Source organism: Dasypus novemcinctus, chromosome 1 (genome assembly GCF_030445035.2).
Source record: "Dasypus novemcinctus isolate mDasNov1 chromosome 1, mDasNov1.1.hap2, whole genome shotgun sequence".
NCBI classification, from domain to species: Eukaryota; Metazoa; Chordata; class Mammalia; order Cingulata; family Dasypodidae; genus Dasypus; species Dasypus novemcinctus.
The window spans coordinates 166,960,219-166,974,035 of record NC_080673.1 but is presented as its reverse complement, the minus strand read 5'-3'; the positions used below and the strand labels follow the sequence as shown (position 1 = coordinate 166,974,035).

Here is a 13,817-nt window from a genome sequence, read left to right as displayed (position 1 = left end):
TCTGTGGTGGGACAGAGCCCTGAAGCTTCTTACTCTGCTGTCTTGATTGGTATGGGGCCTCACATAGAAGCACTTTTTACTTCTGTGCCCATGCTGCATTTTGTTTCTATCATTTATGGCTATTGTCATATTTGGTCAGTTGTTTGTGAATGTGTCTTTGCTTCTCTACAAGATAACTCTCATTCATCTGTGCCCTCCAATTCTCAGCACCTCACGGTATCTTCCTTACAGCAGCACTCAGACTATAATTTGAAATATTTTCAATGGGATTACCTGAATATGAGTACAAATGAGTTTGCACCGATAGACTTGAATTTCACTCTCTCGATTGCCTTTCCTTATCCTCCATCTGTCACTGCCTCAGCCTCCTGTAGAACCTCAGACCCCTTTCTAGCAGCTAGGAGTCCCCATGGGGGAGAAGGGCATGTACTCGCATCTCCCTCAGCTGCTGCTCATGCAATTTTGCTCTACCTACCTTATTCTTTCCTTAGGATGCTATTCCCATTATTTTGCGTAAGGCCACTGGCGCTTACTCACCTTAATAATAAAACTGATGTTAACACCTCTAAAGTTAGGATGCTTTCAACTTCATCAGAAAATGCCTATTCAAACTGGTTTCATTAATAAGGCATTTATTAATATTAACATTAATAAGGACATTTATGGTCTCACTCAGCAGGCTTCAGGGGTGAGTTATTCAGAATCTAAGATTTTTTTCCATTTTCTTTGCTATCGTAGGTGTCGGCTTCACCCTAGGCTGGTAGGATGGTGGCTGTGGCTGTTACAACCATGAACCAGTTATCCAGGCATCACATCTCACATGGAGCTGTGGGCGTTTATGCATACTGAGTTTATTTCATGCTTTTTCTCTTTCCTTTGCTCTCTCTGCTCTCTCCCGCTCCTGTTCCGCTCCTCTGTTTCCAGTATTGAGAGAGAAAGAAAGAGCATCTCTACTTGTAGCTCTCTTAGGAATATGTCCCAGGAGCCATATTACTAACAGACCTCCCCTGATGTCTCAGTATCTTAAAGCAAGGGAAGAGAAGGCAAGGAAAGTGAGGTTACTCCTCAAAAGACTAAGTCCAGGCCGAGCCCGCCCAGCCCGCCAGGGTGTAGAGAGCACAGGAGCAGTGATTGAGAGCAGGAACCGTGGAACTTAGACAATTTGATAGGCTGTAACCCCTGAAATACCCAATCAATGGGGAACCCAGGAGGAATCTGCGAGATAGGTTTAGGGTATAAACATCAGTGCTTCTGACTGTTTGGTGCACCAGCCATTATATCCAGGTCGTGTGCCCCTTCTTGCAACATTGTTAATAAAATTCTTTTCTCTTCCATGCACACACATACACACACACAAAAGACTAAGTCCATTGTTGAATCTGAAGGTCAGTTTAGCAGGTGGGAGTGCTAAATATCCGACTACTACTCAGGCTCTGTTAGGTTGGATGCTGCTGGATGGGCAACCAACACAGTCCCCCCAATACCTAACATTGGTCGAGTGTTTACTATGGATCAGATGCTATACCAAGTGCTTTCCTTGCATTATCTAATGTAATCTTCACCAACAACCTTCTGAAGGATGTACTATATTATCCTTAATTTATGTATGAATAAATTGACATGTAAGAAAGGCTGACGGGAAGCGGATGTGGCTCAGGCAATTGGGCTCCCATCTACCATATAGGAGGTCCAGGGTTCGATACCCCAGGTCTCCCAGTGAAGGCAAGTTGGCCCGTGTGGTGAGCTGGCCCACATGGAGTGCTGGTCCATGTGGGGTGCTGCCCCACGAGGAGTGCTGGCCCACGCAGAAAGTTGATGCAGCAAGATGATGCAACAAAAAGAAACAGAGGAGACACAATAAGAGACACAACAGACCAGGGAGCTGAGGTGGTGCAAGAGAATGATCACCTCTCTCCCACTCCAGAAGGTCCCAGGATTGGTTCCCGGAGCTGCCCAATGAGAATACAAGCAGACATGGAAGAACACACAGCAAATGGACACAGAGAGCAGACAGTGGAAGGTGGGGGAGAAATAAATAAATAAATGTTAAAAAAAAAAAAATGAAAAGACTATCTGAGCCAAGAATCCATAATACTACATGGTAAAAACAACACTCAAACTTAAGCCAAAAGGGAGGCAGATTTGGCTCAACTGATAAGACTACCCACCTACCATGTGGGAGGTCCAGGGTTCAAATCTAGAGCCTCTGACCCATGTGGTTAACTGGCCCACAAGCAGTGGAGTGCCATGCCACACAGGGTTGTTACCCATGTAGGGGAGCCCCATGCGCAAGGAGTGCACCCCTCAAGGAGCTGCCCCACACAAAAAAAGCGCAGCCTGCCCAGGAGTGGCACCACACACAGGGAGAGCTGTCGCAGCAAGATGATGCAACAAAAAGACAGATTCCCGGTGCCACTGACAAGAATGCGAGTGGACAAAGAAGAACACACAGTGAATGGACACAGAGAGCAGACAATAGGGGATAGGGGATACTGAAGGGAAGAGAAAAAAAATTTTTAAGTAAAAAACTGGCAGTTATCATTGTCATGAAAATTGATTCAGGCAGGAATCATCAATGCAAGCTAAAACTAGTGCATGAAAATTGGAGTTTGACAGTTTCATAGTCTCAAAGTATTACCTATAAGATACATAATTACAGGGCGGTGGCCACCTGTAGGTGTGCTTTTGGCCCCTGAGATGTTGTTAGTGCAACCAAGGAATGGTTCTTTAATTTTATTTAATTTAAAAACTAATACTCAACTTAAACTTAAGTGTGTTTGAAATTTGGTTGTGTAAATTTTTTTCCAACTGTATTTATGAAATCTAAATACAAATCAAGTGTTTCTGATGAAAGTTTAATGTACAAATTGAGACTTGTCCAAATTGAGAATTTAAAACACACCAGAGTTAGAAAATGGCCAAAAAAATTAATGTAAAATATTTCATTGTTTAAACTGTTTACATAGTGTTGAAGTAATAATATTTTGCATATAATGGGTTAAAAACATTAAAATAATAATTTTAAAAAACCTCTACGGAAGAGAAACTTCACAGACACCACCCCAAATAAGTGATGAAGTAACATCACCAGTAATGGGACAAACTGACCTCGCGTACTTCCTGATAGGTGCACGAAAACAGACGAACATTACTTCAGTGGTATCCCCACTACAAATGTTTAATTTTAGCCTAATCATGATGAAACATCAAACAAGCCCAAATTGAGACACATTTGACAAAATGATTGACTTGTACTTGTCAAAAACATCAATGTCAGGAATATAAAGAAAGACTGAGGAAGGTTCCAAATTAAAGGATACCAAAGAGTCATGAGACATGAATGTGAATTATGATCCAAGAAGGTCTGTAGATAATAGTATTGTATCAATGCTAACTTCCCAATTTTGATTATTGTACTGTGGTTATATAAGATGAAACTTCTGTTTGTTTGTGTTTTTAGGAAATAGACTGTGGTAGCCAATTTCCCAGTTGGCTCCCAATGATTCTTACCTCCTGAAGGTTGTACTATATTCGAGCCCTTTTGTAGTCCCCTGAGGTGCTGAATATAGCTACCTGGGCAAGAAACAGGATGTTGGAGAAATGATGGAATGTGGCTTCCCAGGTTAGATCATAAAGTGTGGCTTCTGGGGAGTGGATGTGGCTCAAGTAGTTGAGCGCCTGCTTCCCACTTGGGAGGTCCTGGGTTTGGTTCCCAGTGCCTCCTATAAACAAACAAGCAAACAAATGAAAAAAACAACTCAGGGTAGCCGATGTACATCAGTGGTTGAGTACCAGCTTCCCACATGAGCTACCAGTAATGGCATTGCAAAAAAAAAAAAAAGTGTGGCTTCTGTCTTACTCTCTTTTGACTTGCTTATTCTGGGGGATGCTAGCTTGCCATGATGTGAGGACACTCAGAAGCCCTGTGGAGTGGTGGAGTTGGCAAAGATTAAGGCCTGTCAACAGTCAGCACTAACTTGGCCAGTCATATTAGTGAGCCTCAGACAACTAAAGGTAGCCTGGCCAACCTCTTGACTAATGAGACCAACCTTATGAGACTCTGAGCTAGAATCATCTAGATAAACTGCTACCTAATTCCTGACGCACAGACACTGTGAGATAATACTGAAGTAGGGGTAAAGGGGCATCAATCATGACCACAACTTACTCTCAAATGGCCTGGCTCAGGAAAAACACATACAAATATACATATACGTACATACATACATATATATATACACACACACACCACACAGAGGATAAAGCAAAACAAACAATGTTCATTAATACTGAGGAATATGTGAAGGGTATTCAGGAATTCGTTTACTATTCTTTCACCTTTTTTGTAAAATTTTTTTGGTAAAATGTTAATTTTCTTAAAAAACTGGCAGCCTTTGATCTAGAACTGCCTTCAAAGATTTTTTTCCTTTTATTTTTTTAATGTAACATTAAAAAAATATACCTCCCATATACCCCCATATACCTCCCACCTCCCTCACTCCACTCCTCCGCCTATAACAACCTCCTCCTCTATCATGAGACACTCATTGCACTTGGTGAATACACTCTGAGCACTGCTGCACCTCATGGTCAATGGTCCACACCACAGCCCACACTCTCCCACAGTCCACCCAGTCAAAAATGTTTTAGTTTGGGCTGCATAGTGTAAAAAATTACTTCATTTATAAATAGGAAGATTTGATGTTCACATCTGAATTTTGCTTTCTCTTGAAAAATGGGAAGTGTAACCACCAGTGGGCTCTATTTCTACACAGCAAGTATTGGCCTACAGCTGCATGCTGGATACTCTCCACATTTTTAAGAATGACTTTAAACTGGGCACCTTTACACTTCCAGAAAAGCAGACTAATAAACATTAAGAGTCTGGGTGAAGGAGTCACATTGATCTGTCCTGAATTCTGCTTCAGACATTTATTCATGTGTGACCTTGGGCAAGCTACTTAATCTTTTTGGCCTTCTGCCTATCATCTGAAAAAAACTGGGAATGGAATAATTTATCTCAAAGTATTTATGTGAGGAATACATGAGAAAATGCACCTAAAGGGTTTAGTTTAGTGCCTTGGCCTATTAAATACTGTATACTTCATGATTCGAAAGCCTACACATGGCCTTGGTGCCAAGGGACAGCTTGTTATGGTGTCTAACAAGAGCGCTCACCACCTGCAGCCACTGTGCCAATAAAATCTTTACGTAAACCTTGTTTTCATGTAATCCTCATAACAACTCTTGGGTTAAGAAATGAATTATCTCTATTTTACAGATATATTTTTTAACCATGTGCATGTATTATTTTAGATTTTTAATTTTTTTTCTATGCAAGATATTTTTAAAATTAAAGTTAATAGATCACAAGGAATGTTACATTAAAAAATAAAAAACATAAGAGGTTCCCATATAACCCACACCCCACCCCCACCACATTTTTGTAAATTGTATTTTTGTATATATATCATACAAAAAAGTTACACTAAAAAATATAAGAGGTTCCTATATACCCCCCACCCCCCCCACCCCCTTCCTCCCACACCAACAACCTCCCTCATCATTGCAGCACTCTCATCACACTCGGTGAACACATTTGGAGACACTGCTGCACTACACAGATAATAGTTTACCCTGTAGTTCACACTCTCCCCCAGTAGATTCAGTGGGTTATGGCAGGATATATAAATCCAGCATCTGACCCTGCAATATCATTAAGGACAACTCAAAATTCCAAGAATGCCCCCACATCACATCTCTTCTACCCTCTCCCAGGCCTCAGCAACTACTGCGGCCACTTTTTCCACCTCGATGTTAAAATTTCTTCTATTACTTGTCACAATAGTTTTATAGTAGAATAACAGTAAGTCCACTCTAGTCCATATTTTATTCCTCCATTCTGTGGACCCTGGGATGGTGATGTCCCCTCCATCTCTAGATCAAGAGGGGGCTTAGATTCCACATGGATGATGGATTCAATTCCTCCGTTTACAGTTGTAGGCACTCTTGATTCCCTGGTGTGGTGGTTGACCATCTTCACCTCCCTATTATCTGACCTGGGTAAGACCAACGACCCAGAGAGCAGGAGTCACCACTCTGCGGAAGCTCAGGGCCCAGCTGGCACATGGGAAGTCCAGAAATTCAAGTCTCCTGAGTATGGACCATCCCTAGTGCCAACCATAGGTTCATTAAAAGTGACAGAAGAGTCATGCATAGAAAAGTCACATCTGAGTCCAGGTCTGTCATACTCAGGAGCACAAATTCCAAAGTAGGGCCCTCTGACATGGCACAGAGCTCCAAATCCATCTGCCATGACTATATACCCTGTGGATCTCTGTAGCCTTCAGGATAACCAGTACCTAGGGTTGTATCTACTTTGTTTTTTTCTGGGGTTCTGCTGAGGTATGTGTTAAGCATGACCCCTCTGATGACCTCCTGACTCTTTTTGGAAGACTCTTAGCCATATCAAGTCATTTGTCTTTGCCATTTCCCCCTTTTATTCAAGTCAAAGAGCAGTTTTTAACACTTGATCCAACATGTAGGCTGAGATATTCTGCTGGTCTGAGTTGACTCTTTTACTCAAGGTCTCTTTCTAGTTGCTTCACCAGTTAGTGATTGGTAGTAATCCCTTGGCACCATGGAGGCTCATCCCCAGGAGTCATGTCCCACGTTGGGGGGAAGGTAATGCATTTACATACTGAGTTTGGCTTAGAGAGTGGCCACATTTGAGCAACATGGAGGCTCTCAGGAGGTAACTCTTAGGCATCCTGCAGCTCTAGGCCTGGTTGAAATTTCAGGCACACAGGCTCATAAGCATAGTTAAACCATATCAACGGCCCATCATTGGACCATTCTTCTTCACTGGTCTTTGCCCTTGGACTTGGGGGATTATTGTTGTTCCATCGGGTGGGAACTCAGCACTCTCTCAGTTGACACTTGTAACTGTAACTACTATAAAAATACCCAACATATATCCTAAAATATTTATGTTCCCTATATGCATGCTCTGGAGAACTCCCCCCACCCACGTGCCCCCCATCAATAACACCCCACACCAGAGTTCCTCCCCTGCCATAGTTGAACCTTTCTGTGGTCCAAAACTTCTTCAACAATGAATCCTAATATATTGCCAAATTCAATTAATAGGAAACTGAAATACAGTGATGGGTTTAAAGTTTAGAAACAGAGTAAACAGTAATTTAGAAATACTAAAATAAAAATAAATTGGTATATTAATAAAATGAAAAATATTACAAAGCTTTGTTTCTAACGTTTTGCTTTTCATCACTGTGATAGGTGTTGCCCTGTATGTACAGTGGCAAGACACTTTCATTTCTTCCTCAGTGTCCACATCCTTTCTTTTTTTTTTTTCTTCTAATTTTAAATGTTGTCTTCAAAAAAGTTTTAGATCGCAGTAATTCACATACACTATATAGGGGACTCCCAGATATCCAACATCAAACCCTTTTCCCCTTTCCCCAGCAATGATCTCTTTACATGTTCATGTTATATTTGCTGCAGCTGATGTACAAATTTTGAAACATAGCTATCAAACATGGTTCCATTTTGGTTTACATTATTATTTATATTTTAGATTATACAAATTTCTAAATTTTTAGTTTCCTTATGTTTTACATTATAGTTTACATTTTAGTTTATAGACTTTTATACACTTTAGATGTACACTGACATGTCCATTATTGCACTATCTTGTGGAGCACTTCCATTGCGCCCCAGTTGTCCTCCTTCCATCCATGCTATACCTCTCTCCCCCTCTCCTCAGGGCACACCATGACACTCAATCTTCACTACTTGAGGAACCAGATTTACAGATACTGCAACAATTCTGAGGGTTTCACATACTAGATTGATTTTAAGTAGTAGTTAATAATCTTACCAATATTCGCCATTGCCACCAAAAAAAAAAGCTAATAAAAATTACAACTTTAACATAAATAAATACATAAATAAATACCTTGTAACTTAAAAAACAGCCAACATCTTTAGTTATCCAGGTAGAAGGAAATAAAAAGACTGACCACATAGGAGAGAAACAATTATGAACAGTGAGTTCAAATGCCTCTTTGTGCCTTCTTTCACTCATTTTTCTGTTTCAACTTATTTTTACCTTTTAATCAGTAATTATATTTTACACATAATGATGTGCTCATCAATTGTAGGCACTGAAACACCCTGCAACTTAAAGCAAGTGACTAATTCTATCTACTTTAGCAAGACATCTTTGGGTTGTAATCTACTTTTATTAGAATATAAACTTATTAAATAGACCACAAAATATTTTCAAGCAGAAATGTAAAATAAATTTCTTTTAATAAGCTCCCTCTCACTTTGAAGACTCAAGAGTAAGTCCTACTCTTATGTTCAAACATTCTTGTATTTGAACATAATTCCCTCCCTGTCTTGCATCATTTGAGGGAATGATGCAATATTCTTTTCTCAGAAAAAGGAAGGAGGGAAATTTTTCCCTTCTAAAGTCAGACTACCGTGACTCATTAGTTATTTGCCCTATTACACAAAATACACCCACATGGTTGTTGATGCAAAGTATGTTTTATTTATGTTTGATACAGATGTTTCTGTCATATTAAATTTGTCTGTCTGCTTTCTGAACTGCAAAATTCCTAGAGGATGAGGCCTGTTTTTGCTTAACTCAGTTTGCACACACTCAGCAGAACCAAGTAAACACAAGAGGAAAAAAATGTAAATATTAAAGTCAAAAACAAACCTAAGAAAAAAGTGGATGGAAATACATATGAATAAAAATCCTTACTTTAGAAGAATGACGTACATAATTTATAAAATCTACTTCAAGTTTATACATGAGATTATATTCTTATTTAAAAAAAAAGAGAAAAATTACAATTAAAAGAAATAAGAATGCAAAGGCAAAGTATTTCTTTTTTGGCTCTTGGAGTAAAAATTAATGACAATCAAGAAAAACTAAGAAATAAAAGGAGAGAAAAAGACTACATTGCTGATAGTCTCTTTTTAGAAAAATGCCTCTTAATCATATTTGGATTGATTGGAAATGTACAACGATCACCTTTATAGGGATAAAAAACAACAATGACACAGCTCATTAAAACAAAAGAAGCAAGGGAACTTTAACTAGACCACACTTATATGGTTATTTCTAAAATGGAATCATAGAAAAAAATGTTCACTAAAGCACAAAAGGCCCCATTCTATCCATTGCATGCTCCTTCTCAGCTCAGAGCGAAAAGAAGTGGGTTGGAAAACAATTTACCCTATTAAACCAGAAATCTGTATGTCTCCATGATAGTTTCTGAAAAGTTAACATGATAAAGGTTAACAGGATTTAGCATTGCAATTTCATGTCTTCCAAATGCACATTAAACTGAGGACCAGGAAAACTGAAGCATGCTTTTCATTTTATAATGGGACATTAAAGTGCTGCCTATGAACATTTTGTAAAGTGTTTGAAGTTTAATTTTTATTTTACAAAAATTGACACGATTAAAACCAACATGATTATGTTCCATCCAATAACTGAGGTAACAATACTATAAAAATATGTAAAAAATATTCTAGATTCATAATTACTGGATATGCTGATACCCAAATAGCTAGTATAAATTTGATTATTAAAAAAATAATTTTGTTTCCTTAAAAACACTTGGTTTATTTACCATTTAATATCAGATAGATATATTTCTTATCCTGAAGTACCAAGAAAATACAAATAAAAACAGCAATGTCTATACTTTGGGTTTCTTGTTAGGCGGATCCTGAAGACTAAACTTTGGAATTTCACCAGAAGGAGCATATGGAATTCTCTTTGAAGATACCTTTTTGCCAATTGTTTCAATCTTAAAAAAAAAAAAAAAAAAGACTTTAGAAAGACAACTATTAACCATAATACAGAAATGTAAGATCTCTATGATATAGTGTATTAAGGGGAAAAACCTACATTTTCTTTTTAACAAAAGGAAAAGTTTCTCACGTTGTCTGGATTGCTATATCTTTGGTTCTTTCACTATTTTTTATGTTTCTAGAATCAATCTATACTCCACTTTTCATATTCATATCTAGAAACACTCACTCCTGCTCTTCCCACCACCGGACACTCTCCAAGAATCATATACAACTACAGCTTTAGTAGCATTTGGACCAGATTCAGTTAGTTCATGTTCTCTCTCACATTCTATTCTCGCTCCCATTTCCCCTTTTCTAAAAAACTTGTTTAAGTAGTAATAGCATAGTTTTTAAGAGTTCAAATTTCGGCATCTGAAAGACCCTGCTTAGAATCCTGACTGACTCTTACCATGCTTCCTAAACCCTCTAGGTCTTTTTTAGCTCGCAAAAGGGCTGTGGTAAGAATTAAATTAGAAAAGGTGCTCAGAACAGTGTCTAGCATACAGATGTTTTCAATAAATCGTTCTCAATTTTTATTTTTCCTACCTCATTTTAGCCATTTTCTATATATCCAAAATCATCAATCTTTAAAGACACTGCTATTTTAATAATCATGAGTTCATCTCCCCTCCACAGCAGAGATAGACTACTCAATTTTCATATAAATTCTTTTGAATTAAAAATTAAGATTTATTTCTGACAAATATCATGAATAAAGGGCTTTTGCTCTGTATTAATCAGTTGTTCATTTAGCAATTTTTAAAGTTCTCTTTATTTAGAGATTACAATTCTGTTTTTTTAAATTCTTACTAGGGAAAGTTAACATTTATAAGAACTCAAACTTATGTTAAACTTGTACCTCTCTACATATACTCTCCCTTAGTTGAGTAAAACAAGAGTGAAAGAAAATGTGTCTATGCCTTGCTTTTAAAAATAACATACCTCAGTTTGAATCAAAACTGGGAAAAATATTCATGTTGTTACTCACTATGGAAGGGGGCATAGAAGAGCTCCGAAGCTCTGGATGGGAGTGTTAACAGGCAAAGATGGCATCTGATTCTTGTTACAAGCACATCTCTCACGAATGAGAAATTCTAAATAAGAAGGGATCTTCAACACGTCAGTGACAGGTTAAGAGAACTAGGTGAGAAATTTCTGAACAGAAGATGACACCTTCGGAGTACCTCTCCAAGACAGCTGGCGCTTAGTAGAAGCACACAACTAGCTGCCTTCCTGCTCAGCTTGGGGCCTATGCTGACAGCAATCTCCTGTGTATTTCTTTATCCTCCCACTACCATACACATGCTGCTAAGAGGAAATGGAAAATAGTTCTTCCTTATTAACACTTTTGGGATCCTTGGTAGAACTGAAATAGATGTAGCATATAAAATGGACTTTTCCAGTTAAGCTTAGACGTTTCTAGTAAACTCTCTAAACATTTCATAATTAATTGGCACACTTAGATTTAGAAGAGGGCTAGTACCACTGTAGCCCCCATACTTTTCTTTTTCTTTCTTTTAGTTCCCATACTTTTCATTCAGCACTGGACAGTGCTGAGCACTCACAAGGTATAGGACAAACACTTGCTGACTGACCAGGGACCCTTTCTTTCTCTGGGCACCCAGTGATGGTGGTGGCGGAAGAAGTGTTCAGCCTCAGGAAGAGGACCCCAGCTATCACACCCCACCTCTTGTCCAAATCCCCTTTGGAAGAGAAAACTAGAAAGGGAACTGGGTCAACTGGGAATAATAATAACTATTCTTATTACTAATGTAATAATAACTGTATATACACATACATTAATAATAACTGTATATGACAACTCTATAGCACTCTGCAGTTCTCAAAACATAATCATATCTATTTTCTTACTTAATCTTCATGATATGAAGAAAGGCAGGAAATATTCTACCCCTAAGTAATAGGCAATTTATGACATTCTCGATACTATATAAGGGAAACCAACACTGGAATGACCTTTAGAGTCATGACAAATTTGGGGGGGAGTGGAGTAGTTACACAAATCCCATAGAGACCTCCCAGAGAACTGACATGCTATCCCAGGGCTATGTTATCGTTAAATGAGAAAATACTAAAATTCTAAAACCCAAAGCACTTGACCAAACAAAATAAGAATAGTCTAGGATCACAATTACCTGGAAGCCAATGGTTTGTAATTCATTGTGGAGTCCATCCAAGACTCGTCGTCCATCAAAAATAAAAGCTGGTTTCAGCATTTTTTTATGAATGCGTTCGTAATCCAATTCCTGTAAAGAGAATCAAAAGAACAATTAGAACACATACATGGGGACACAGTTAACTCTAACTGATACCAGAACACTTCTCAAATTTTTCCTAATATCATTTCTATCACTTTACCTTAAACATGTCCCACTCAGTGCAAATAACAACAGCATGGGCACCATCACACGCTTCATATGGATCCTTGGAAATGGTCACAAGTCGGGACACTATAACAATAACAAAACATTTGACAAAAAAGAAAGTGTTATTTTGAAACTATTACCATTATGACTGTAGAAGAGGTGAGGTGATTAAAAATTATCCCAATGTGGAGATTCTTGGAATCTCCAGCTCATGCTGAAGTCAATACAGTGACAGAAGCGGAATGGTCTGGTTGACGTGTGAGGGGGTGGGTTATGATGGGGTTCTTGTGCACCACTCAACCTTGCCCCAGCAGCATCTCCTTAGAATCTCTGGGGCTTTATGGAATATGCTGGAAAAAAATCATTGAAATTACCCATGGCTGATCACTTCAAAGCAAAGGAGATGAAGCAATGCCTAAAAGTTTGATTTTAAAGAAATGAGGTTGAAAAGAGGCCCTATCAATGATTAAAATGATAAAAGATGAATAACCAAATATTTCTATGAAAGAAAAATGTTTTGGGGGTCCATATGCAAAGCAATTCATGAGACCCAGAGCCTTACCTTGGTCATCCTCTGAAACACCTGGATGAGAAAGATCCACAACTATTTGTTCCCTTGGTACTTTTGGATCATATACATGGAGATGTGCACCTTCATCCATCAAATACTTGCTAATATATATACTAGAGGATTCTCTGAATGGAAAAAAAAAATCAGTATATTTTTAATATAAGCTTTTAAATGGAGTTTTATTTTAATACCTGGGGTGTTTAAGATATAGTTAAGATTCTATTTCTTAAACTGAATGAATGGTGAGCATATGGATACTCACTTTATTTTTATTCTTTATACTATACACACACACGTATTTCATACACATATCTACCAGTCAATTAATCAAGTTAAGACAAGAAGTTAACACACTCTCAAAGAGGATTGAAATATTTTAAAGAATTGATACCTTGTATCGCCAGTGTCTTTTTTGAAAGCAAACCCCAAAATAGCTATCTTCTTATCAGTCACTGTATTAAACAGACTGTCTATAATCCGGGAAGCAAACCTCCTTCTCTGGTAGTCATTCATGTCTATGACCTGAAATTACACGTATAACTGTGTAATGATCAATTAAAAGCCTGTGGCATACATTACTCAAGTTTTATGATGAGCACTATTTTATGAATATGTTTATAATGTAACCAAAGGCAAAAATTAACCAACCTCTTTTGTGTCTACAGGTTTAAAACAAGACAAAACAAAACCCCAATCCACTCCTTAAAGCCATCCTGAAAATTTTTCCTTTCATTTGGCTTGACTTCCCATGAAGCAGGCTGAAATGGATGCAAAGATGGGAAGCACAGCTAAGGTTAAAATAGAAGAGTATCTGAGGTTTGGCTAAGAGAGCAGTTTAAATGTGGTACATAAAAAACAGTGTCTTCCTTAGGCAACATCTTCAAACCCTGTGAAAGTCAGGCTGTAAGCAAACTGCAAAGTACGTGCTCATAGGCTCACCCCTCTGCCTCCACAACACC

The 13,817-nt window shown here is 38.3% G+C and overlaps 1 protein-coding gene across 4 annotated transcripts in view; it reads right to left on the bottom strand.

Annotated features, from left to right (window-relative positions):
- Positions 1-8,555: 8,555 nt before the first annotated feature.
- The window catches only part of UGDH (UDP-glucose 6-dehydrogenase), a 55,365-nt gene continuing 50,103 nt past the window's right edge, over positions 8,556-13,817 (bottom strand). For all 4 annotated transcript variants that reach the window (XM_071216931.1, XM_058299588.2, XM_071216926.1 and 1 more), the window contains 5 exons: positions 13,250-13,380; positions 12,850-12,983; positions 12,280-12,371; positions 12,057-12,167; positions 8,556-9,854 (listed from right to left, as the gene is read on the bottom strand). In XM_071216931.1, coding sequence (XP_071073032.1) covers positions 9,744-9,854; positions 12,057-12,167; positions 12,280-12,371; positions 12,850-12,983; positions 13,250-13,380 — 579 coding nt within the window. In that variant the 3' untranslated portion in view covers positions 8,556-9,743. The remainder of the gene's footprint in view (positions 9,855-12,056; positions 12,168-12,279; positions 12,372-12,849; positions 12,984-13,249; positions 13,381-13,817) is intronic.